We start from the raw sequence: 25,119 nt of genomic DNA, 5'->3' as shown, positions 1-25,119 counted from the left end.
TCTGTTTAACCATTTTCCATTAAAAACTCTGATTTTGAAGTTCTTTTGCATAATGTCTGTAATGCATAGTCCCTCCCTGTCCAAAGAACTGTGAGAATTTAAAAGGTTAATTTGAGAAGCTATTTTTGAATTTGAGAATGTTGCGTTTGCTTTACATTTGCCCTAAGAGTAGAGGATCCTATTTCTAGGCTTAATTATAAAAAGGCTGTTAATTCAGTACAGCCAACTGCATGTTATATACTCAGCAAGAGAAAGCAAGTATCAAGCTCATTCCATCTATAGAGTCATAGTACTCCTCCTAGCCTTTGTAAAAGACAAACTTCAACATAGCGTTGCTTTACCCATGTTACCTTCACTATGATGTTATTCTGTCACTGTTGTCTTTCTGAATGAAGTTCAAACTCTGCCTCTTCAGTCTCAGAGTAAGCCAGCTTTTTATGTCTTTTTATCCACTCCTGATTTTCCCTCATGCTTTTCCTGTCTAGAATTGCACCCTAAATCCATTCAACCACACCCATTTTTTCACCTTACTTTCACTGCTGACCACCAGTCCTGTAGTTTATTCCTCCAGTCTTAAACTTCATTAAAAAGACAATTCAGAATTTGTCATCTAATTCAACTCTTCATTTCAATTCTCCTCCCTCCCTTCTCTACACTTCATCTTTCAACCAAAAACTTGTCAGTTTTTCATGGGGAAAATGTTTGTTAGACAAGCTTGATTCATACACAACAGAAAAATCTTGTATTGTTTGGCAAGTAGTGAGAGTCTCCATACTTTAGAAGCTGGATGGGTCACAGGGAGCAGTATCGGCATGGGAACCTTACTATAGATTTTTAACGCTTAAAATATTATACATGGGTCATAGTTCAGTATTAAAGGGCAATTTAGCTCAACTCTGAGGTGAAACTTCCTTAGAATAAACCTGCTTATTATCTAGGCATTGTCTACACTAGGGGCTTTCCCTTTCCACAGTTTCCCACTGGGGCTAACACCAACTCCAGTAGTAACTCTGGGAGCCCTAGCCCGTGATCCCACAATAACCCAGCTATCAAGTTCCCTCCCTTTTAATAAAATTTAGCTACATTTAAGTTTTACAATAATGAAAGACTTTTTTTTTTTTAAAATGCACCTTTCACTTGCATCCCCCATTATGCTTTCTGATAGAATAAACAACAGTGGACACAAAAAATAAGTAATTTCTCATCTATAGTTTAATTTACTTTCACTGCACCCTTCCTCTCTCCAAAGCATTTGCAGTAGTGGTCACAAACAACAAAGACACTTTCACCAACTCAATAGAATATTTATTTGTTGTAAATCCGCATCAGACTTTTGAACGTAAGTGGGTAAGCCTGATGAGTGCATTATGCTGCAGCCTTTGACTTCTTCTCTTGTTTGCTTTTGTGCTGTAGGGAGGGGGAGGAAAGAAAAAAAAAGATTAGTCGTCAGAAACACGCAAAGAATATATAATAAATAACGCTTAGATTAGACATCTAACTTGAGTCTCACATTTTGAGCGTGGCGCAGGATAGTATTGCGTCGCATTGTCTTGGCATATGGATTCAGTTTTATCATGACTCTCAGGTTCTTCAGAGGATTCTTCTTGAGAACTCTACGGTGAATCTTTTTACTGTAAATACAATTCTCGATTAGTGTACTTCATGGAGATGCAAAACTGTTTAAGAGCTGGAATATATTATTTCTTCCAGAAAAGTGGACTGATCCTTAATTTTCAAGAACTACAGAATCTGAAGGACACTGATAACATCTTTGGTCTTAAATCCAGACACCCTGTATATTTAGTTCGGTAAGGCAAAGTTAGTCAGAAAAACAGGGAAACAGTGAAGGATTATGCTACAGAATGTACGGCACTCAGCTGGGAAGGGACTGTCCACATTAATTTCAAATTTCATTCCGCTTGGAAAAAATGGAATGGAAAGCTAGCCAGTTTCACTTTCTGGTTTTCATATATTAAAACAATATTGTATTTTTGTGGTTGTAAATATACTGCAGAAGGTGTAAATTCCTCAGGAATCGTTTCTAAATATTCCACTTATAGCCAAAACCTTATTTCTAGAGCTAGAACCACTTGACCATGTACCCTGAATTAATCTACATAAAGCCAAATTCTTCATAGGATTTTTAAACCAAGAAATTGAAAGGACAAGAACATTCTGGTTTGCCATGTTGAGTGTCCTACACCCTCTCATCCCAAAAAGTTGAATAAATGTTCAAATAAACCCTTATACTTTGTAATTAGATAAAAATAATTACTTTGGTGCACGCAGGGCCTTCTGGATCTCCTGGCTTTTTAAGATTCTTCCAAGGTCTGTATTGGTCATCTTATGCATTGGTAGGCTACACAAAACACAAACATTTAGAATCAAAATTAGGTGGGGATATTTAATCTGTACTCAGTTTTATGAAGAGCCAGCTATTTAGGAAACCTTACATCCTTAGTTAAGACTAAATCTTACCACTAAACGAAAGTTACAGAACTTTTGTGTTGACTAATACCATATCACTTGGCTAAAAATGTCGGTAAGACAATTCTGACAAGTCAGATTCTAGATATACATACTTATAGTCACTCTTTAGGGTAGCAGGTTTACGCCAGGTACCATACAACTCATCCAGCTTTCGGAAGGCACTTTCAGTCCAAATGCAGAAACGCCCAACATGGCCACCTGGAGCAAGTCTCAAAAGATTCAGCTTGTTTACATTGAGAAGAGTAATTCCTAAAATGAGACAAGATCACAGTATTTGTATTTCACTTGATATAATAGCAAAATCAGAGCAGTTCAGTCCACAAAAAGCAAGTATGGGTTTACTAGTTTTAAAGACTTTATACTACAAAGATATACAGGCATCAAGATTACAAAACAATGTATGAAATTTATTTTTACAATATTTGAAAGGACAAAAAAATGGAGACGGTATCAGTAACAGCAAGTTATCTTTCTGCTCCATATGAACATTTTATCAAATAAATGAAACAGATCTCTAACCATGCCAACAATGCCCTTAAACATACTAAACGCATTCTTTCAGAGGTACAGTAAAAGCTGCGTTATCCGGCACTTCACCAACTGGAAAAAAACTCTATTAACCGGCATTTCTGATATCTCCCAATACAAATCTTCAATCTAGTAACTGGGACTAGTATACTGCCCAGGTTATGCAACTGCACATTCTGCACTCTACTTTTATGCAAAAGAGGCAGAAAACAAGCAAGCTGATATCAGGGATCTATTAAAAAAAGCAGCTTCCAGGGTGCGTCATAGGGTCATTACAGATACAGCCCAATCTCCTACACCTTCTACATCTACAATAATTGGATGTTGATAATGATGACCCTGAGACACTGCAAGATCCTGAAGTGCCTTCTGAATCAAAGATTAAATTATGTTCAGTATAGTTTTAGTGTTAAGTGTATTTTTAGTGATCTGGGTGTATGCCAAGCGCTGCCCATAGTGATAGGTAGTGTCATACGACAACCTACATGCCAGATAACAAAAGCTTTTACTGTATACACATTCACTGAATTCAAATAGTAGTCAGAACTTCCACAAAATCATGTGTTTCAGAAACACGGACCAATGAAGTGGAATCTCATCATTCTAGGTACTCTCATCCAAACAGAAGACCAGAGCCTCCCAATAAAAGACATACTGCCATTTGTTCAGTAATTCAAAGTTACCTGGAATATTTCTAAAAGCCTTGATGATGCCATTGTCCTCATTATAGATAATGCAGGGTCCCCTGCGCTGGATGCGACGGCGATTCCTCATCTTACCCTTCCCAGCACGCATACGCTGAGAGGCATAAACCTATGCAGAAAGAACACATCTAGAAATCCAAACAGTACAATTCCCACTATTAAGAGGCAGCACAATCAAGAAGTCAGATTTTCACCATCATCACTGTTCATCTGAAACACGGACCAGTGAAAAGTTCATCATTCTGGAGATAAATTAGGCTATTAAAATGCTTTTCTATGCAACACTGAAATGAAGAGTCTTAGAAGGAAGTGGGCAGAGACGTGAAGCAGCATAGTGAAAGAGAAATTTGCATTGATCGACTATAATTTGCTTTGAACCCACTACAGTTTGTCAAGTATTTAATTTTTAAGCAAAGTGAAGTCAAGATATGAATAAAGCATATAAAAAGCAAACATCAAAATTTATATTATTTACTAATTAAATTATAGCAAATGAAGACTTTAGAGCCAACATATTAATTTACTGAGCTGCAGTCTGGCATGAGCAATGTTTTAATGGGGATTTGTAAAAGGTTTACTTGTACTGACAGTAAACAACTCACCTTTTTAATGTCATTCCATGCTTTAAGCTTCTTCAGAAGAAGAACAGCTTCTTTGGTTTTCTTGTAACCCTCAACTTTGTCCTCAACTACCAGAGGAAGTTCTGGAACCTCCTCAATGCGGTGGCCTGATAAGAATTTTACGAGAATTTGATAAGTTATCGATTATTTTTTGCCCACACAAATCTCCATGTAATAATGAACATATATAGCAAAAGCAGTAATGCAAACTTCATCACAGGACCCCATTGGTGTCCCCTCAAATCATACCTGTAAGGACTACTTCTAGGGCTGAGGTTAGTTCAACTTGTCTTGGGCCTCTAATAAGAGTAACAATCATAGTGATGATCTGGAATGTGACTAAAAACTGGTATTTCTGCAACTGACTACCATAAACTACCAGGGCAAGAGTCACATCAATGACAGGCTGTTTCCATTCTGTTCTGTATAACCTCGCTGTACTTTTAGTTCAGCTTTACTCAACATAATGCTCCTTTTATTTGAAACATTTCACATGACGTGGATACCATTAAAAAGTTGTACTGTAATACTGTACAACACTCAACTTCTTTGGAGTAAACTAAATTAGCCCCTGGCAATACAATAATGAGCTGTTGGCACGCTGTGCCGCAGTAAAGAGCAAGCATTCTGGAATTTTCAACATACCCACCTTTAGACATGACCAGTGCTGGGAGAGCAGAAGCTGCCAGAGCAGAACAGATGGCATACCGTTTTTGAGTTGTATTTACTCTGCGATGCCAACGTCGCCAAGTCTTGGTTGGAGCAAACATACGGCCTCCGCGACACATCTATGCATCCACAGTTAAGAATAAAACTTTTCAAATGTTTTTACAAAACAAGACCTTTTAAAGTCTTGCTCAGCATTAGCTGTTCGTCAACCATCTGTACCAGCTCACTGACAGCAGGCAACTGTCACTGAGTACAGAGTAAGACGCAAATTACGACATCATGGCAAGCTAAACCAACAGCAATGTGTATCTCAAAAATTAAAAGATCTAAAGATCGTTGTTACCATGAGGAAAGAAGAGTCCGGTGGCACCTTAAAGACTAACAGATTTCTCATGGTTATCAGTTAATTGTTTAGATTTCTGCTCCCCATCCCCTCAAAAAGTTCAATTTTACACCGACTCAACAGTCACAACCAAAATCAAAAGGATACATTTCCAAAAGCACCTTGGCCAGAGCGATGAGTTCCACCACCTCGCACTCGGGGAATACGAGCAACAGCTCTTCCAGTACCCCAAGATTCAGCACTGGTCTGATGTCCTGAAACAATTTTTTTTTTAATTCATCAGTAAAAGTCCAGAGAAAGCGAAACAATCTGTTTTTTCTAAATCATAGGAATGAAGAATTCAAGAGAATCAGAACTTCCACTGATATCATATAGTTCAGAAACACGGACCAATGAAGTGGAATCTCATCATTTCTACGTAGTTAAATTAAGACAGATTTTGAAGCTTGAACACCAATTTGGACACAGACAATAACTGGGACTATACTATTACACTATCAAAATGATAATGTAAATTACAAAGTTTACTGAACTTTAAGATGCACACTGTAAACATACATATAGGTTTATGCCCCTTTAGTACTTGGATGGGAAACTTAGGAGGAAAACTTGTAGCATCAGCCCTCCCTGTATCAGACCATGATCAAGTATGTTGTCTCTTAAATATAATGTAAACTAAGATGATGACCTACCTACCAATGGCAATCCGGTATTCTGTGGCAGCGGTTCTCAACCAGGGGTACGTGTATCCAGGGGGTATACTGATCTAGATGAGTTGATGTGTTTCTCAACCTGAGCCCTGGGGAGGGAGGGGGCGGCATGGGATGGATTTAAGGAGGGTTGCAAGTGCAGGGCTGGCGTTAAGAGAGTGGCAAGCAGGGCAATTGCCTGGAGCTCTATGCCACAGAGCGCCTCGCAAAGCTAAGTTACATGCCTCAGCCTTGGCTGGTGGGACTTGGGCTTCAGACTCCTGAAAGGGGTACAGAAGTCTGGAAAGCTTGAGAACCACTGTTTTATGGCACTACTCATAACAGGGTTGTTAACTAATTTCACCTAGCAAAAATTCCCCTTGCGGTTCTAGTTGGCTAAGATACTTTCTGCAGTGTTCATTTTTGGTTCCACACCAGAGGTAGCTGCAGTTCTGAGTCCTTCTGATTGTAAGGTACTGTGTAAATTAAGTCCTAGTAGTATTAGAGCTAAAATTAAAATAACCTAAGTGGCATGTATACAGTAAGTTGACAAGTATTATACATTAACATAATAAAACAATAATCCTGATCTAAATGAACGTATTCAAATTCTGTACACAAATCATACCTGCAAGTTCACTGACAGCATAGGGTTGTCTATTGTTCTTGCGCAAATTGGTATGAACAAAGTTCACGATATCAGGGCGAATAGGAGCTTTAAATACAGCTGGCATGGTGACATTTTTGCCTGATATCTCTCCCTTTTCGGAGTATACAGATATTAATGGACGAGTACAAGCCTGAAAAAGACAAGAATTTTCTTCAGCACCAATAAGTTGAGAGGTTCAGATTTGAAAGGTGTTTAAAATATTGCTCAGGGTCAAGTGTCTTCAGTTCAACAGCGCCAGCATACTGACAGCAGGCAACTGTCACTGAACACTGGATAAGAAAAAAACACTATCATCACAGCAATAAGCATTTCCATTTATACTTATACCAAACAACTTCATAATACTGTAGTCGTCACATACACACTTGGGAGGTCAACACAGTTCAGCTTCAGGGAGGGATAGCTCAGTGGTTTGAGCATTGGCCTCCTAAACGCAGGGTTGTGAGTTCAATCCTTGAGGGGGCCGCTTAGGGATCTGGGGCAAAAATTGGTCCTGCTAGTGAAGGCAGGGGGCTGGACTTGATGACCTTTCAAGGTTCCTTCCAGTTCTAGGAGATTGGTATATCTCCAATTATTACCTTTAAGCAATGATGTAAAACTGTTATTCTTATATCCATACTGAATTTTATTTTCAGATACTTTAAACAATCTATTAGTAATCTTTTAAATTAAAACACATTCATTTATTAAATCTGTGCATTTTGGAGTTTTGGTGCATAACAAGAAACTTAAAGTTATTTCACTTACAAAGTTATCTTGGAAACCTGAAAAACTAACCAGGCCCAGTACTGCTTCCCCTCCAGTGTCTAATAAGGACTTCAAATATATATAACCAATATTTTGGAAAAACTCCTAGCCTTAACAAAATGGCGTGGATCTGCCATTAACGTTATGAGTGAGGAAATATTTTTCATTCCAACCAACTTCTGTTGTGAAAAAAAGAACAAGGTTTCAAGCTACAGAGAGCTCTCCTTCAAGTCACGAACACTGTGTGGCAATGCTAAAGGCTTCTCCCTCCCTCCTTTTTCAGTTTTGCTCAAAGGAGCATTTAGCTAACAACTATGATACATAATATATATTGCAAGAATTCCTAATAATGAAAGTGTCAATTACACGAATTTCCAACACTAACTACTACATCATGACAGCAACTACGACCTCCATCAGCTAAATCGGTAGGCTGGGCTGGCCGCATACATGGAACTACAAGCTGCTGAAGCCAGGTTCTTGCCTCATGCTACTACGTGGAAAGTTTTAACATGATTTCACCCCCAAGCGTTTTTCAAACCCTATATTTTTTCTGGGTGGAAGGTAAGGAACTGGGACGGGGAGAGAGGGCAGGGCCCCGCATAGTCCATTTTAACAGCCCTATATCCAACCCTTCCATACTTTAAAAAAGAAACGGGCGGGAAGCGGATTAAGCCGAGAGTCAGGCTGGACCCGTTCCCATTCGTCCCCCCCGCAATAAGAAGCGATTCTCAGGCGAGGCCCACAGCTGAACTACGAGCTACGGGATCTCAGCCATGGCCCGTCCCGCGGGATCCAAGCCCGTTTCCATCCCCCCATCGCACACCGGCCTGCTCCCCCAGAATAGATCCATCCTCCCTCCCGCCCAGGCCTACTACGCTCCCCCAGGCCGGCACCACGCGGCAGGCCGATCGCTGACGACTCCAAAATGGCGGCCGAGTGTCCCGCTGCCGGTGCCCTGCGCCCGCAGGCGGCCCGCGCTGCCCGCCGATTCCCATCCCCGTCCCTTGGCTTAGTGCTCGCCCCATTCGCCGGTTCCCCTTTATCGACCTGCCCCCCCACAGCCCAGCCCCCCAGGCCGCGCCTCACCATGCTGGCAGAGGAGCCTCTGGCTCTCGCTCCTCACTCGCCAACGGCCCCAACCGGAAAAGGAAGGACCTATTACTACCATCTCCCTATATGTAACCCTCCACTCCACCCTCCCATCCCAAACCTCCCAGAAGGCGGCAAGAAACAGAGTCCTCTAATCTCCCACCCACCCTCCGATTGAGGTTGTGGAAATAGTCTCATACCACGGCCTCTCAGGCTCCCCATCCCTCCCGAGCCTGGGGACTATTTTTTGGCGGATGGATTCCGAGGCGGGCCTGACAAAAACTATAATATAAAGTTTGTTTTTATAAAACGATGATGCTAACATGACAAAAATAACGTGCAACGAATCGTTAGAGCGCAATAAATTAAAAATAGTGTTGTCTGATCCCGGGCTGTGCTGGGTGTAGTCCCGGCTGGAGGGGCCGTGACCTCCGCGGGGCGGGAAGGCGCGTAGTTCGCTTCGCTTGGCCTGACTGGGAGGCCGGCAGGGCGGGGAATGGGCTCCCACAGGCACCAGGCGGCCCTGCGGCTGTACGAGTGTCTGCTGCAGTGAGTGTCCCCTCGGCGCGGGGCTGGCCCAGCCCCCGGGCCTCTCCTAGAAGGGGCCGCCGGCCGGGAGACGGGGGAGCGGGGAACGGAGACGGGCTCGTGAGGAGAAGGCCACGGGGCCTTCCCCTGGGGGCGGGCGGGCGGTGACAGCGCCATGGGGCTCGCGGCTGTTGCGCGGCACCGAGCGGACTAGGGAGACCAGACAGCAAGTGTGAAAATCCAGGACAGGGGGTGGGGGGGGGGGGAATAGGAGCCGGTATAAGGAAAAGACCCAAAAATCGGGACATCTGGTCACCCTAGCGCGGACATCCATGGGGCTGGAGCCATTGCAGCCCTGATCCAGCGTGGGACAGCTTTGAGTGTTAGCCGAAGCTGGCCCTGCCTGGGCGGCTGGGGCCGCTTATTGCCACTGCTTGGGTGGAGATGGGCCTCGCCCTCGGAGCAATTGTCTTTGCCCACGGGTACGTGTGATAAATGTGGCGGGGTGCCGGGCTCTCGGGCTGTGCTTTGGTCTCCCTACCCTGAGTCATTTCCAGAGCATGGTAGGGAGGTAGGCAGGCTGGTTCCGCCTGCTGGGGTTGAGGATTTTGCTATCCAAAGTAAGTAGACCCCCCCCCTTCCCCACTGTAAGTGCTTCAGAGCAGGATTTGCCTCAGTTTCTGTGTCTCAGGCCTGGTCTACACTTAAAAATCAGACTGACCTCCCTAGGTCGCTCTCAGGGATGTGAAAATTTTCATACCCTCAGTGCCATATTTAAAAAAATTTATGAAAACTAATGTTAATATACAGGTTGAGAAAAGAGTGTTTGTACATCTGGGGATAGTGTTTAGGTTATTCACAAATTCAAGGTTTGGTTTTAGTCATAAGATACATATAGTGCATAAGCAGCAATCACCCAAATTTAGGTGAATGAATTTAAGAATACAGTTTAGATATTTATTATCCAAGTATTCGGGTACATTACTCATGGGAAAAAGTTATACAGAGAGTCGGTGGCAGAAAGCAAAATATATCAATGAGTGAAGATTGTCCCTCAGTAATTGAGAATTTAGGATAGGTTGTCCGTTTAGAAAAAAACAGTCCATCAGGAAAGTATTTCAGTTACTTTCCCGACTGCGCTTCTCATCAGCACTCCAGTTTATACCTCCTGATATTGTCGAGGTCCGGTGATGTGTTCTATGTAGATGTTCCTCGACCGCCTGATGGCATCCAACACCGTGAGTTGCCGCATCAGCTGAGCGTAGCGTTGACCGATTCCACGTTCTCTCAGCACTCGTTTGTTACCGGAGTCCCATGCGCCCAGGGCTCTGACGGTCAGTGTGTGAGTTTGAACCTTGTAGCCCCTAACTCTCAGGGTGTCTGTTATATCGACTTAACACCCAGTATAGATGTGGCTTGGTTGACGGAAGGATTCTTCCACGGACCTTGCTACTGACTCTTGGAGAGGTGGATTAACTACATCGATGAAAAAGCCCTTTCCGTTGAAGTAGGAAGTGTCTACATTGTGGCACTACAATGGCTCAGCTGTAGGGTTGCCAACCCTCCTAGTTTGGCCGGGAGTCTCCCAGAATCAGGCTCGATCTCCTGGAGGCTACTGAAGCCAATCCGGGAGATTTTAGGTCGCTAAAAGTCTGGCGGCGCAGTGGGACTAAGGCAGGCTCCCTACCTGCTCTGGCTCTGTGCTGCCCCTGGAAGCAGTGACATGTCTGGCAGCGGCTCCTAGGAGGAGGCATGGCCAGGGGGATCTCTGCATGCTGCCCCTGCCCTGAGCGCCAACTCCACAGCTCCCATTGGCCAGGAACAGGGAACCACAGCCAATGGGAGCTGCGAGGGTGGTGCTTGCAGGCAGGGGCAGCCTGCAGAGCTGCCCGTGAGCCTAAGAGCCGCTGCTGGACATGCTGCTGCTTCCAGGAGACACCTGAGGTAAGTGCTGCCCGGCCAGAGCCTGCATCCTGAGCCCCCTCTTGCACCCCAACCCCTGCCCCAGCCTGCACCCAAACTCCCTCCCAGAGCCTGCACCCGCTCCCACATCCCAACCTCCTGCCCCAGCCCTGAGCCCCGTCCTGCACCCAAACTCCCTCCCAGAGCCTGCACCTGCTCCCACATCCCAACCTCCTGCCCCAGCCCTGAGCCCCGTCCCGCACCCAAACTCCCTCCCAGAGCCCGAACCCCCTACTTTAGCCCTGAGCCCCCTCCTACACCCAAACTCCCTCCCAGAGCCTGCACCTGAGCCCCCTCCTGCACCTAAACTCCTTCCCAGAGCCTGCACCTGAACCCCCTCCTGCACCCCAACCCCCACCCCAGCCCCCTTCTGCACCCAAACACCTTCCCAGAGCCTGCCCCAGCCCTGAGCCCCTTCCTACAACCCTGCCCCAGGCTCAGTCCGGAGCCCCCTCCTATTCTCTGAACCCTTTGGCCCCAGCCCAGAGCCCGCACTCACCCCTGCCCCAGCCCGGTGAAAGTGAGTGAGGGTGGGGGAGAGTGAGCAAGCGACTGAGGGAGGGGGTCTGGAGTGAGTGGGGGGGGCCTTGGAGAAGGGTTGGGGGGTGGCTTTGGGGAAGGGGCAGGCAGGGGTCGAGGCAGGGGTGTTTGGGTTTGTGCATTTAGACTAGAGGTGGGCACACTACGGTCCGTGGGCCACATCCGGCCCGCGGGATACTCCTGCCCGGCCCCTGAGCTCCTGGCCTGGTGCTTGGCTCCAGCCACAGCCGCACCACCAGGCACCGGGGCTCCAGGCAGCATGGTAAGGGAGCAGCGGGGGTTCGGGGTGGTGGTTGTGAGCAGAGGTGTGGATAGGGGTCAGGGTGGTCAGAGGGTGACGAACGGGGGGAGGTGTTGAATGGGTGCAGGAGTCCGGGGGGCAGTCAGGAAGGAGGGAGGGTTGGATGGGGCAGTGGGGGGCAGTCAGGGGCAGGGGTTCCAGGGGCAATCAGGGAGCAGGGTGTGTGTGGATGGGGTAGGGATCCTGAGGGGGCCCATCAGGGAATGGGTGGGGGTTGGATGGGGCAGGAGTCCTGGGGGGGGTAAGGGGGGGGGCCGGGCCACTCCTGGCTGATTGGGGAGGCACAGCCTCCCCTAACCGGCCCTCCGTACAATTTCTGAAACCGGATGCGGCCCTCAGGCCAAAAAGTTTTCCCACCCTTGGATTAGACTGTTGGCAACCCCAAGCAGCTGTAGTGTACACATGACGTTATACGTTGCTTAACAGGCTGTCAACACTAGTCACATAACTGTAATAGGAGATGAATACAGTTATTAAGAAGTTGGTAGCATCTATACTGGGCAAAGTGTTATGGCTGATTAATTAATGAGAGAGTAATGGCAGGTGCTTTATATTTGTTTTGTTATTCCCATAAGCTACACCTGTATAAAGCACCTATACATTTGTATAAAGGTATAACTTAACCAGGGCTTTGGAGCGGAGCCCAGAGCTGGAGCACGGAGCAGCTCTGGCATGGTGGAGTTTCAGGTTTTTGCCTGGAGCTGGAGCGGAGCTGGAGCACAGCTCCAAAGGCCTGAACTAAACTGTGTTCATGTTAGAGATTGCACTAATATAACTGGATTGGTTTAAAAAAACCCCATATTTTCTTTCTAGTTTTTAGAGACAAATGTATCATTTGGGGAGGGGAAAAAGAAAAAATAAACTAAGTGAATATTTTGTTTTGTTTTATTTCAGAGTATATAATGAAGGAAACAAAGGTATCCCCAAAGACCCATTTCCGTTTGAGGTAAATACTTTTTTTTTCTTTTTTAAAAAAATAGCTCTTTAGAAATTTTTCAAACCACTTTTAAGCTTAAAGATATCTCAAAGATCATTATTTATTTTTAAATTTATAACAAACAGGAGTGTGTAGAAGAGAAGCATCTAATCTTGGGATCTAGGCAAATTGGCATAATTTAAAAAATGAGTAACTTTTAAAAACATTTCCAAAGCTAGAAAATAAATAGCTGAATAGAAATGACAAATCAGACAGTATTCTTATTGCACTCCTTTTTCTTTTCATATTCAAAAGCTTGAGTAAAGAGCTGCGCAGCCTTGATAGCAACAGATTTGGGCTATTTGGGACCAGCTCAAGAAGTGAATTCCAAAGTTTAGAACCCCTCATAGAGAAACTGTCTTGAGAAACTCAACCTCTCTTTTATGCCAATGGGTCTATAGCTTGAGTACCTCCACTGACTGCAGCTGCAACAGTATGGCATGGGAAGATGGCAATCTCTTAGGTCCTAAGCTATATGGGGTTTAATAGGTCAACTTAAGCCATACATTTCCCCTGGAAACCAATAGGCAGCCAGTACAGATTCCAGGGCTGCAATTCATGATATGCCGTTATTAAGTGGCTTGCAACATTCTGCGTCATCTTAAATTTCTCAGTTGATAAGGTTTAGCTCCATGTAGAGTAAATTGCAGCTATCTTATCTTGAGGTGAGAAAGGCATGGATTATTAATGAATGATTGAAATGATAGTAGAAAATAGTTTGTTGTGTAATTAATTGATTTTGAAATCTTTATCGCAAAAATGTCTTCTAAACACAACATTAACAAAAATTTTCTTTTCCTTTTCCAGGCTGATGTCCAAGTACATTTGATTGGCGAGGGTTGCAGAAGTCCCTTAGAAAGTTTTTGGAATGGAAACAGTATGATTTTCATTATGCAGAAAGCGGTAAGTGGGTTTTGTTTGTTTTGTTTTAAAACTAGAGCCTTACACTTACATCCCTGGAAATGTTCAAATATATTCTAATTTTCAGATTTACTTATGCATTTCTTTTAAAGGGACATGCTGAACTAACCGACCAAATGGAAGAATCACAAATAGATGATGCCACTTACATTTCAGAGTTTATGCCACAGAAAGGTTCTGGACCAGTTGCTCTATCTGTTACAAGAGGAAAGTAAGTTTCCATAGTTTTATCTTTTTGTTTAAAAGCAGTTGTATACCTTATTCAACACAAAAGTAAATTCTGTGCAGCAATGTAACTAGCATACTAAGTGTTGTGTATAGCTAAACTAAACAGGCCACAGGGGATGGATCACTTGATGATTACCTGTTCTGTTCATTCCCTCTGAAATACCTGGTGCTGGCCACTGTCGGAAGACAGGATGCTGGGCTAAATGGGCCTTTGGTCTATTTTTATGTTCTAACTAATCATAAGAATTTGCAAAGCAAATGGAATTTTGTGTGTATTACGTATATATTTTCCTCAAACTGTGTAGACAATAATCTAGAAGGAGAAACCTAGATATTTCATACTTTTCATGTTATCCTCATTATTGTTAAGAGAACAACAACTATTCAAACGTGAGACAGCAAGAGTATGTTGAAATGAGTGGACAGATTTCACATTAGTGGCACAAACACCTTATAGGTCTGTCTTCACTGGGAGGGAAAAGTATGTTCTCAACTTGAGCTAGCTAACTTGAGGTAAAATCCTAGTGAAAACAAGGCAACTTGTAATTGTTACAAATTAATAGGCTGAGTTAAAGAGGATTCTCCTCCATGTAGGGAGAGGTATTTTGGGATTTAATTGTGTGTGGAGGACCTTCCGTGGTCCTTTTATGTTGGGGTGAATTTCACCTCAGATACACACTGCAACAAAGTGTCCTTTTCTTTCTAATATTGGACAATTTCAGAATATTGTTTTTTGATCCTATAAAACTATTCACTTCTTAGTAGCTGTATATTAATGGGGAGATGACTGTATTTCATCATGGAAAGGGAGCTCATACCTACTGGAAATTTTAATAACTGAAGGAGCAATAAACCTGATATTGCAAAGGCACTTGAGAGCAGTCCCATTAACTTAAATTGGACTACTCGTGTGTAAGTGTGCAGGACTGAGACTTAAATGACTTTAATTTAAAGTGATGACCATTTTTTCAATTTTTTTTAAATATAGCAAAAGATACCAGATTGGATTAAATCCCAGCCAGTTTATCAAATTAAACTATCTGTCTTTCAACTAACAAAAACTGCTTAATTCTGAATATATATATTTGTTTATACTAAGTTGTTATCTGTTGCTTTACTGTTAATACAGTAGATCAGGGATTGGCAACCTTTGACACGCAGCCCACCAGGGTAAGCCCCCTGGTGGGCTGGGCCAGTTTGTTTACATGCCGCATCCGCAGGTTTGGCCGATCTCGGCTCCCACTGGCCGCGGTTTGCCGTTCCAGGCCAATGGGGGCTATGGGAAGTGGCGGCCAGCACATCCCTCGGTCCACCCCGCTTCCCCCAGCCCCCATTGGCCTGGAACGGCAAATTGCAGCCAGTGGGAGCCAAGATCGGCCAAACCTGCAGACGCGGCACATAAACAAACCGTCCCAGCCTGCCAGGGGCTTACCCTGGCGGGCCTCGTGCCAAAGGTTGCCGATCCCTGGACTAGATTTTGAAGTAGCGTAAACAGAGAGGGGTCAGCTAACATCATCCTAAATTTTGTTAATGATTGTTCTTTTATTTCCAGGCAACTGATTTCACTCTATACAATGGCACAAAATCCAAACATGGCCCATTTGAAGATAAGCAAACCAGTTGTGCTTCCTCCCCTGTGGGTAAGATGTGACAGCTCTGACCCTGAACATATCTGTTGGCTAGGTGCTGAGCCTCTCAAAAATGGGGACAAAATCACAGGGATCAGTTTCCATATAGTTACATGTAATGGTAAGTTCCTCCTAGCTATAATGTTACGCGGTCAGCCCTTCACCAAAGTTGAAAGAGGGGAGGACAAGAAATAAGTGAGAGTTAATACAGTAACAACCTATATTGCCATGATAGTTGTCCACTTGTGCTCTATAATCCAAATTTTCATTTTAAAATAATTGTCTCTACTCCAAGTGGTATCAAAAATAACCTTCAAAGTGTAAATGGAATGCAATCCATGCAGTGATATCCAGACAGCTCTGCAGATAGTCTGACACAACTTTTAGAGAAGTAAGAATTGCTCCCATTCAACTCACTGATATATAGTAACTGAAAGCTACTAAACATTTAAAAATGCCATTAACTTGCACTGCTAATTGTACAAAAGCAATAGAGGGATGATTGTATTTTGAAGAATAGTTTTACTGTGAATGGCAGCTCATTTTGGTGTCACAAGTGAGCAGAGTTTGCATTGTGAGTGGATCTTCGGAGAATACCACCACTTATTTTTTCCATTTTGACCACTTAATAATTACATCTGAGTGCTAATTTCAATTTGTGGTTAGTATTTTCTGAAAGCCTCTCTTCCTTTCCCAGGTCCTACAGCTGACAAAACGTGTTTTGCAAATCTAGAAGACCTCAAAAAGGCACACAAATTCAGACATCACTCATCTATTGTAGGTTTTTCATGCTTTTCCACCCTTCAAAATATTGTAAATTTAATTATTTTAGTTTATGAATTTAAGTTGTAAGATTCTTTGTATATTTGTTGATTTGTGGGACTTTTTTGTTAGCTTTATGGCTGGTGTGTATATCTTGATCTGTAGCACTGTGAGCTCCTTCTAATCTGGGAAGCAAGGGACCACACATGCTACCTAACTTTTGGATGTGCTACGTTGCAGTATGTTTCTCTGACACTAGCCAAGTTTTATTTTTAAAGTGCTCTTAAAAATGTTTGTTTGGGGAACACCTTCCCAATACTACATTGATTTGGCATTTTAGGGCTCTTTTGCAGGCTCCAGGAAGTATCACATAACATTTTTTTTTTAAAATAATCCTTAGAATGGTAGATTTCAGTTTTAAATGTCTGTTTAAAATATATTCATTCCAGGTGGCAACCAAAGGCTTTGCTCAATATGAGCTCATTCGATCCACTACATTGGAGGATACAGTGGTTGAATCAGAGAGTAATATATATGTTGATATTACATGGAATATTGTGGATAAGATTCTGCAGACACCTCCACTCACTGCAGTGGCGACATTGGTAGGAGAAAAACCCTTGTCACTGTTTTTATATCAAGTATTGTAGATCACAGAAAATATGCTAATTTTTGCTTGTTACATTATTGTTGCAGTAGCAGCATAGTGTGTTGATAACATCCATAATAAATAGTTCATCAGTTCCGTTAATAAGATTTTAGTAAATTTTTATTCCAGAGTCAGAATCTGATGTGTATTTTTGGAATTTTCAGAATATTAGATTGGAATCTGGGGACCCCAGGAGTCCTGTGTTCCAGTTGCATAGAGAATTGCAGTTTCTCCTTGTAAGTATAAATGTGAAATTCCCAATTGATATCAGTTTCGTTGTCATCATACCAGGAATGGTATTTTTACGTTTTTTGTGTTCAGAGAATCAGAGAAGATTAGGGTTGGAAGAGACGTCAGGAGGTCATCTAGTCCAGCCCCCTGCTCAAAGCAGGACCAACCCCAACCCATTCCAGTGCTTTACCACCCTCCTAGTGAAATAGTGTTTCCTAATATCCAACCTAGACCACCCGCACTGCAACTTGAGACCATTGCTCCTTGTTCTGTCATCTGGTACCACTGAGAACAGCCAAGCTCCATCCTCTTTGGAATCCCCCTTTAGGTAGTTGAAGGCTGCTATCAAATCCCCCATCACTCTTTTCTTCTGCAGACTAAATAAGCCCAGTTCCCTCAGCCTCTCCTCAAGTCATGTGCCCCAGCCCCCTAATAATTTTCATTTCCCTCTGCTGGACTCTCTCTCCAATTTGTCCACATTCTTTCTGTAGTGGGTCATGCAAAACTGGACACAGTACTCCAGATGCGGCCTCACCAGTGCTGAATAGTGGGGAATAATCACTTCCCTCAATCTGCTGGCAGTGCTCCTACTAATGCAGCCCAGTATGCTGTTAGCTCCTTTTTGGCAACAAGGGCACACTGTTGACTCATAGCCAGCTTCTTGTCCACTGTAATCCCCAGGTCCTTTTCTGCAGAACTGCCGCTTAGCCAGTCAGTCCCCAGCCTGTAGCAGTGCATGGGATTCTTCCGTCCTAAGTGCAGGACTTTGAACCTGTCCTTGTTGAACCTCATCAGATTTCTTTTGGCCCAATCCTCCAATTTGTCTAGGTCACTCTGGATCCTATCTCTACCTTCCAGCGTGTCTACCTTTCCCCCAACCTTAGTGTCATCCGCGAACTTGCTGAGGGTGCAATCCATCCCATCATCCAGATAATTAATTAAAATGTTGAATAAAACCGGCTCCAGTACCGACCCCTGGGGCACTCTGCTTGATACCGACTGCCAAATAGACATCGAGCCATTCATCACTACCCATTGAGCCAGATGATCTAGCCAGCTTTCTATCCACTTTTAAAGTCCATTCATCCAATCCACACATTTTTAACTTGCTGGCAAGAATACTGTGGGAGACTGTATCAAAAGGTTTGCTAACGTCAAGGTATAGAATGTCCACTGCTTCCCCATATCCACAGAGCCAGTTATCTCATCATAGAAGGCAATCAGGTTGACCTGGCATGACTTGCCCATGGTGAATCCATGTGAACTGTTCCTGATCACCTTCCTCTCCTCCATGTGCTTCAAAATGGATTCCTTGAGGACCTGCTTCATGTTTTTTTCCGGGGACTGAGGTGAGGCTGACCAGTCCATAGTTCCCTGGATTCTCCGCCTTCCCTTTTTTAAAGATGGGCACTATATTTGCCTTTTTCCAATTGTCCGGGACTTCCCCTGATCGCCAGTTTTCAAAGATAATGGCTAATGTGATTGCAGAGCCAACTCCCTCAGCACCCTCGGATGCATTGCATCTGGCCCCCATGGACTTGTGCTTGTCCAGCTTTTCTAAATAGTCCTTAACTTGTTCTTTCACCACTGGGGGCTGCTCACCTCCTCCCCATACTGTGCTGCCCAGTGGAGCAGTCTGGGAGCTGATCTTGTCTGTGAAGACCGAGGCAAAAAAAGCATTGAGTACTTCAGCTTTTTCCACATCATCTGTCACTAGGTGCCTCCCCCGTTCAGTAAGGGTCCCACACTTTCCCTGGCTGCCTTCTTGTTGCTAACATACCTGTAGAAACCCTTCTTGTTACCTTTCACATCCCTTGCTAGCTGCAACTGCAATTGTGCTTTGGCCTTCCCGATTACACCCCTGTATGCTCGAATAATATTTTTATGCTCCTCCCTAGTCATCTGTCCAAGTTTACAATTCTTGTAAGCTTCCTTTTTGTGTCTAAGCTCACTGAAGATTTCTCTGCTAGAGAAGCCAAGCTGGTCTCCTGCTATATTTGCTATTCTTTCTGCACATGGGGATGGTTTGTTCCTGTGTCCTCAGTAAGGCTTCTTTAAAATACAGCTAGCTCTCCTGGACTCCTTTCACCCTCAATTAGCCTCCCAGGAGATCCTGGCCATCAGTTCCGTGAGGGAGTCAAAGTCTGCTTTTCTAAAGTCTAGGGTCCATATTCTGCTGCTCTCCTTTCTTCATTTTGTCAGGATCCTGAACTTGATCATCTCAATTTCACTGCTGCCCAGTTTGCTACCCACTTCTACTTCTACTTCCCCTGCCAATTCTTCCTTATTTGTGAGCAGCAGGTCAAGAGGAGCACAGCCCCTAGTTGGTTCCTCCAGCACTTGCAACAGGAAGTTGTCCCCAACACTCTCCAAAAACCTTCTTGGATTGTCTGTGCACTGCTATATTGCTCTCACAGCAGATGTCAGGGTGGCTGAAGTCCCCCATGAGAACCAGGGCCTATGATCTGGAAACTTCTGTTAGTTGTCAGAAGAAAGCCTTGTCTGCCTCCTCCTCCTGGTCTGGTGGTCTGTAGTGGATGCCCACCACAACATCAAACTTGTTGCTTTCACCTCTAAACTTAACCCAAAGACTTTCAACAGGCTTTTCTCCAGTTTCATACTGGAGCTCTGAGCAATCATATTGCTTTCTTACATACAGTGGAACTCCTCCACCTTTTCTCCCACGCCTGTCCTTCCTGAACAGTTTATACCCATCCATGGCTGTGCTCCAGTCATGTGAGTTACCCCACCAAGTCTCTGTTGTTCCAATCACATCATAGTTCCTTGACTGTGCCAGGACTTCCAATTCTTCCTGCCTGTTTCCCAGGCTTCTTGCGTTCGTGTACAGGCACCTAAGATAACTAGCGGATTGCCCTACTTTCTCAATGTGAATCAAGAGGCCTCACTCTGTTGCACCTTCCTCCTTGTGTTTCATCCCGGTATTCCACTTACCTCAGGGCGAACCTAGTTTAAAGCCCTCCTCACTAGGTTAGCAAGCCTGCCTGTGAAGATGCTCTTCCCTCTCTTCATTAGGTGGATCCTATCTCTTCCTAGCAATCCTTCTTCCTGGAACAACATCCTATGGTCGAAGAATCCAAAGCCCTCTCTCTGACACCACCTGCGCAACCATGCATTTACCTCCACAATTCAATGGTGTTCTTATTTAGAATCTCTGTAACTGTTTAAAAGGTTCTTTGAAATTACATGAATATATTAAATGCAGAATAACTTTTAACACAGTGTTAAGGTTGAGAAATAAAGAACACACAAATCAGAACATTCCAAACATTTCTAACACAACATTAGCTTGGCAGTATTGCATACCATATACATTTCTTGGTGGAGTTTTCATACAGTGGGTAATTTTTTGTTGTTGTTGCAAGTTTAATACACTTTTATATTCTATGTTATGTACAGAAGCTCAAACAAAATAAGTATCTCTGGATTTTTTTGTGCTGTTAGGTTTTGGCTGAAGGCTTGAAGACTGGTGTGACTGACTGGCCTGAGCCTTTGGTAGCTGAATCAGCGGTTGAGCTTGTCAAGGAACTTCTGAATGGTATTTTTGTTTAATAATTTGAGATGCTATGATTGGGTAAAATTGTGTGGAAAAGGATAAATCTTATAATAAAAATTTGTTAAGAAAAAAATTGCAAGGGGCTTAAAATTTCACAAGAATGAAATGAAATGCCACACAATAAGATTATGATAGTATTTGAACTGGAGATGGTAATTTATAAGGTCCAGTAGTCCACCAAAAGTGTTCAAGAAACAGGTTACTTTGTATACCTCTAACTCTCCTGGTGAAATAATGAGAATCCTGTGCAGTTGGTAAAGCGTAGTGTTTTTGCCCACGTTGTGGAGAATAGGGAGAAAAAAATGAAATGAGATAAATATAAATCTCTCCTACAACAGTTTACAGACTGAGAGGGGCAAGAACACATGTAAACATAGTGGCCAAGATTTCAGTGATTAGTGATTCCAGTACACCAGTCTTTGTGTGCCCAACTTGGGTTATCTTTAATTATCTTGAATTTCAGAAAGTGCCAAATGCCTACTCTCTGAAAGTCTAAGGTGTCTCACACTGAGGCTTCCCAAAATCACTAGTCACTTCTGAAAATTCTGGCCATTGAGTGCAAAAAAATTCTTGTCAGAGACTACAGACATGCAAGTTTAAGGTAATAGAAAATGGATGTAGAAGAAGAGAAACCAAGAACTTTAGAATGAAACTGAAAATATCCACAAATTAGCATATAGAATAACAGAGAGAAGCAAAAAATATAAGGGAGAAAATCAGAAATGTTTAGAAACAATAAAACCATCGTTTCAGTGTTAGTGAAGAGAGGGCAGGTGTTTACCAGTTATCTCTAGGCAACTGAATATATTAAAAGTAAGTGTGAAAAACCGACAAAACAATTTACTTTAAAAATACACAAGAAGAGACCATCCCAGACTAAACTGTCCTTAATAGATGGGCATTTAGAAATAATATAACAAATCCTTCTGTTATGCAGCTGAATGTATTAGATGAAGGATAGTAGTGATTTTCTTCAGTGTGTGCGTGCACACCCCCAAATCCTTCTCTTTCCCTTCCCTGCCCTTGGGGAGGGCAAGGAACCCATGACAGCATTAGTAGCTCCTTTTGAACGGGGGAGGATTTTTTTTCAAAAGCCTGATTAGATCATCCACTTGAGGTCCCTTTCAACTCAAATAATTCTATTATTATCTAATTTTGAATAGTAGAAACAGTGTTTAGAAGGAATCACAAAGAAAGATAATAACTTTCAGTATTTGTTATCCATCCATCTAATCTCTGTTAGTAGGACCAAAATTGTAACATGTCTGAAACTTATACTGTTGTTCAGCTGTACGTGATTTATCATAGTGATACAATTCATTTCCCTCCCCCTTTTAGATTTAAAGAATAAAGTGGATGGGTTTAATACATCAGTACATAAAAATGATGCAGAGGTATGTGTATTTTCGGTCATCCTCTTTCTTTCACTGTCTCTGCAGTAGTTTGAAAATCTCCCCTGTTGTCCTTACTCAGCAGGAATTGTAAGAGATCTATTGTTTCAAAGGCACATGTAGCCATTGGGCACTTAGCTGAAAGTCAAATGTCATTTGTGCCTTTTCAAAATCTCCTTCAATGTTTTATATTTTAGCATTTTCCCCAGAGTTTTACTTAGCTTTTAGTACTGATTGTTATGTTCAAAGAGAAGTAGCTGTGATCTTGTCCAGCAGGCAACATCAACCCTGATGGATAGGAGTGGGTTAACTCCACAAAGGTCGGCTTCCTTCTCTCTCTTCCTCTTTACCTATGGGTTGGAGATCTCTCTGATTTCTTCCAAACACGATCACTTTTTATCATCTTAATCTTCCCCTCTCGTCTCCTAAAGTTATCGATCTCACGCTGCTATTTCACCATCTTACATGAAGCTACTTTGATCTCTGTGCCAGTTTCACTCTGCCACTGGCTTGACTCTCCAGTGGTCCATGGCCTACTGGAGGTTTTGGAAACTGGCACATTTATCTATCTAGCTGTTAACATACACAACCATGATAACTTCCTGCCTTAAATAACTTCAAACAATTTTGTAGGGATTTAAATATTTTTTGTGTGTTTATTTTTAATAGTTATTTAGTATTTATGTTAGTATTTTTATTTTTAGTATTTATTTGTCTCTCTCCCTCCTCACAAATAGTTGAGGGTTTTTTTCTTTTTATTGGAAGGTTACGTCAAATTAATTTTCCATTTTGATCTCAAGTCTGTGATCAACTGTACACCAACAAAACTATAAACTTTAGTCCTGCATCAAAGATCATGGGGAAAATCATATGCTCAGATGATTTTTCTTTTTTTTAATTTTTTTTAATTTTTTTTTATTTGGTGCATTGCAAGTCATACATTTAAAAACAAAAAAAATATCACCCAACTCTGTCATTTGTGAAATCCGTGCAGTATTAGTCATATCCTTTACTGGTGCTTCTCTGATTCCATCACTGCAGCTGTTTATGCCAGTACTTTCAGTCTATACTGGTATAGCCAGTTGTAAGTCACAGTGGAAGGACAGGTTTGAGGGAGTTAGCGTCAATTTTTACTCATTCTAGGTAACCATTCTGGTCAAGCTCTGCTTTGCAATGGCCAGAAACCCTTCCTCCCCACAACAATGTCCTTTTGTGGGCACATAACCTTTAGGAATTAGGTGTTTCCCAAGAGGTTAGGACAGTGGCTCCTCACTACTTTGTTAAGACTTGGTAAAAGCATGTTTCTTAATTGGTATGAAATATGTTTGTTTATTGAACTACTGATTGGGCGGGAGAAGAAATATTAATCTTGCAAATAGACTTGGCTATTGGAGAGGATTTATGTGGATCTTTAGAACAGTGGTGCGCAAACAGGCGCATGTGAGATTCTCTGGGGTGCGTGTGAAGAAACTGGGATCCTGTGGGTCCTCTAGGACCCACTGTCGTCATAGTGGGAACAGGATACAAATAGAATGGGTATTGTGGGGCAGGACAGGAGCAGGATTAAAAATATAGACCCCTCACGCTGCAAACAAGAGCAGCCACCACTCCCCGGCCACCCAGCTCTTAAGGCCACGCTGTTCCCAGCAGTAGTGCAGAAATAAGGGTGCAATGGAGGGTGGGATGCAATAAATTCTGTGACTGGTAAAGGGGGGGCATGATTGGAAAAGTTTGCGCACCACTGCTTTAGAATGTTATGATAAATGTTTGACTTTATTTTGAAGGAGCATTTTCAAGTAAAACTCTCTTTCAGAAAGTCCAATGTGACTCTGCTGCAGTCGACAGTTCAATAAAGTCACTTTTTAGTGAGCGAGGGGACCTGGATTTTGCTGAACAGTTGTGGTGCAAAATGAGAAGGAGTAAGTGTTTCATCTTTTTCTCACTGCCTTATAATTTTTACACATTTCCTATACCACTTTTTTATATATATATTTTAAGAAATTGGTATAAGTTTCTCCGAGTTTTTAAGAACTGATTAACTCTTCAGGCCTAAGGCTCATTGTCATTCATGTAATCATAAGATAGCATGTTCTACTTACAATATTATAGGAAAGTATAGTGACTTGTGGTATGTGCATATTTTCTCTTTGCCAAGTTGATTGTTGGTTCTTTTTAGCAATAAATAGTGCTTACCTACTTCATTACTGACAGCCATTTATCTATAAAATAGACTTTTCTGGGGCTCATGGAATATATTTAAAGTAAGTAGTTTTTTAGAAAATGTTATAGATGTCAACCTTTGCAAATAATATTTTCAGTCTTGCGGTCCTATTAATTAAATCCATTAATGCATTTTGATTACCAAGTGACAGTTTTGGCACATAAATGCCTTTTTTTACTTGTAGGGCGACTTGGAAGTCATGATGATTCTTTTCTGGTGTGAATATTGCCATAATAATAAATGCCTTTGTAACATCAAAAGCAGATGACTAAAATGTACTCTATACAAATGTACAACATACCCTGTTCAGGAATATCAGTACTTGAAGGTTTCTGCTGATGCAGAATGTGGACACTTGTCTCTTAAGTGGGGCAAGCAGTTAAGAGCATCTTTTAGTTTCTCTGAAGCATGAAGCATTGTTATCTGTTTACTTCAGTTCGTAACAATCACCTTGAACTGTAGTCTATAAAGCCTGACATGGTCTAGGACTTAGTTAACTTTCCTCATGTCCTGTTAACAGTAAATATAAACTGTTGAGTTGCTTTCACTGTTGGTCCTGGAGCTGTGCTCTAGGACCGGCATTATTAGTAAAGGGCCATTCTCTGGAACCTGCTCTCACAGACCTCTTGTCAAACTTCATGGTGTAGTGCAAGAC

The 25,119-nt window shown here is 42.7% G+C and overlaps 2 protein-coding genes and 4 non-coding genes across 12 annotated transcripts in view; 1 reads left to right on the top strand and 5 right to left on the bottom strand.

Annotated features, from left to right (window-relative positions):
• Window positions 1-1,283: 1,283 nt before the first annotated feature.
• On the bottom strand, window positions 1,284-8,659 carry RPL4 (ribosomal protein L4). Its single transcript, XM_039493073.1, has 10 exons — window positions 8,550-8,659; window positions 6,672-6,843; window positions 5,502-5,608; window positions 4,992-5,130; window positions 4,325-4,449; window positions 3,702-3,831; window positions 2,583-2,739; window positions 2,276-2,359; window positions 1,511-1,631; window positions 1,284-1,407 (listed from the first exon to the last, which is right to left on the bottom strand). Exons 1-10 carry the CDS (start codon window positions 8,550-8,552, stop codon window positions 1,366-1,368), a joined length of 1,080 nt encoding a protein of 359 aa, XP_039349007.1. The 5' UTR covers window positions 8,553-8,659; the 3' UTR covers window positions 1,284-1,365.
• Window positions 3,555-3,625, bottom strand: LOC120374179. The gene has a single exon (XR_005585916.1). It is a non-coding gene; the product is annotated as a small nucleolar RNA SNORD18 (small nucleolar RNA).
• On the bottom strand, window positions 5,197-5,296 carry LOC120374181. Its single transcript, XR_005585918.1, has one exon. It is a non-coding gene; the product is annotated as a small nucleolar RNA SNORD16 (small nucleolar RNA).
• On the bottom strand, window positions 5,700-5,771 carry LOC120374180. The gene has a single exon (XR_005585917.1). It is a non-coding gene; the product is annotated as a small nucleolar RNA SNORD18 (small nucleolar RNA).
• Window positions 6,915-7,014, bottom strand: LOC120374182. The gene has a single exon (XR_005585919.1). It is a non-coding gene; the product is annotated as a small nucleolar RNA SNORD16 (small nucleolar RNA).
• A 307-nt stretch (window positions 8,660-8,966) lies between the features above and the next one.
• ZWILCH (zwilch kinetochore protein) overlaps window positions 8,967-25,119 on the top strand; it is a 27,410-nt gene continuing 11,257 nt past the window's right edge. For 2 of the 7 annotated variants that reach the window (XM_039491432.1, XM_039491431.1), the window contains exons 1-11: window positions 8,967-9,101; window positions 12,778-12,829; window positions 13,667-13,762; window positions 13,873-13,991; window positions 15,561-15,757; window positions 16,334-16,413; window positions 16,848-17,003; window positions 17,212-17,283; window positions 20,741-20,834; window positions 22,191-22,246; window positions 24,057-24,162. In XM_039491432.1, coding sequence (XP_039347366.1) covers window positions 9,049-9,101; window positions 12,778-12,829; window positions 13,667-13,762; window positions 13,873-13,991; window positions 15,561-15,757; window positions 16,334-16,413; window positions 16,848-17,003; window positions 17,212-17,283; window positions 20,741-20,834; window positions 22,191-22,246; window positions 24,057-24,162 — 1,081 coding nt within the window. In that variant the 5' untranslated portion in view covers window positions 8,967-9,048. Of the gene's footprint in view, window positions 9,102-9,630; window positions 9,701-10,230; window positions 10,423-12,777; window positions 12,830-13,666; window positions 13,763-13,872; window positions 13,992-15,560; window positions 15,758-16,333; window positions 16,414-16,847; window positions 17,004-17,211; window positions 17,284-20,740; window positions 20,835-22,190; window positions 22,247-24,056; window positions 24,163-25,119 lie in introns of those variants that run through there. The other 5 variants (XM_039491437.1, XM_039491433.1, XM_039491435.1 and 2 more) reach the window with 5 other exon arrangements.

Source organism: Mauremys reevesii, linkage group 10 (genome assembly GCF_016161935.1).
Source record: "Mauremys reevesii isolate NIE-2019 linkage group 10, ASM1616193v1, whole genome shotgun sequence".
NCBI lineage: Eukaryota > Metazoa > Chordata > Testudines > Geoemydidae > Mauremys > Mauremys reevesii.
Note: the sequence above shows the minus strand (reverse complement) of the source record. Positions and strands in the feature narration are given on the sequence as shown.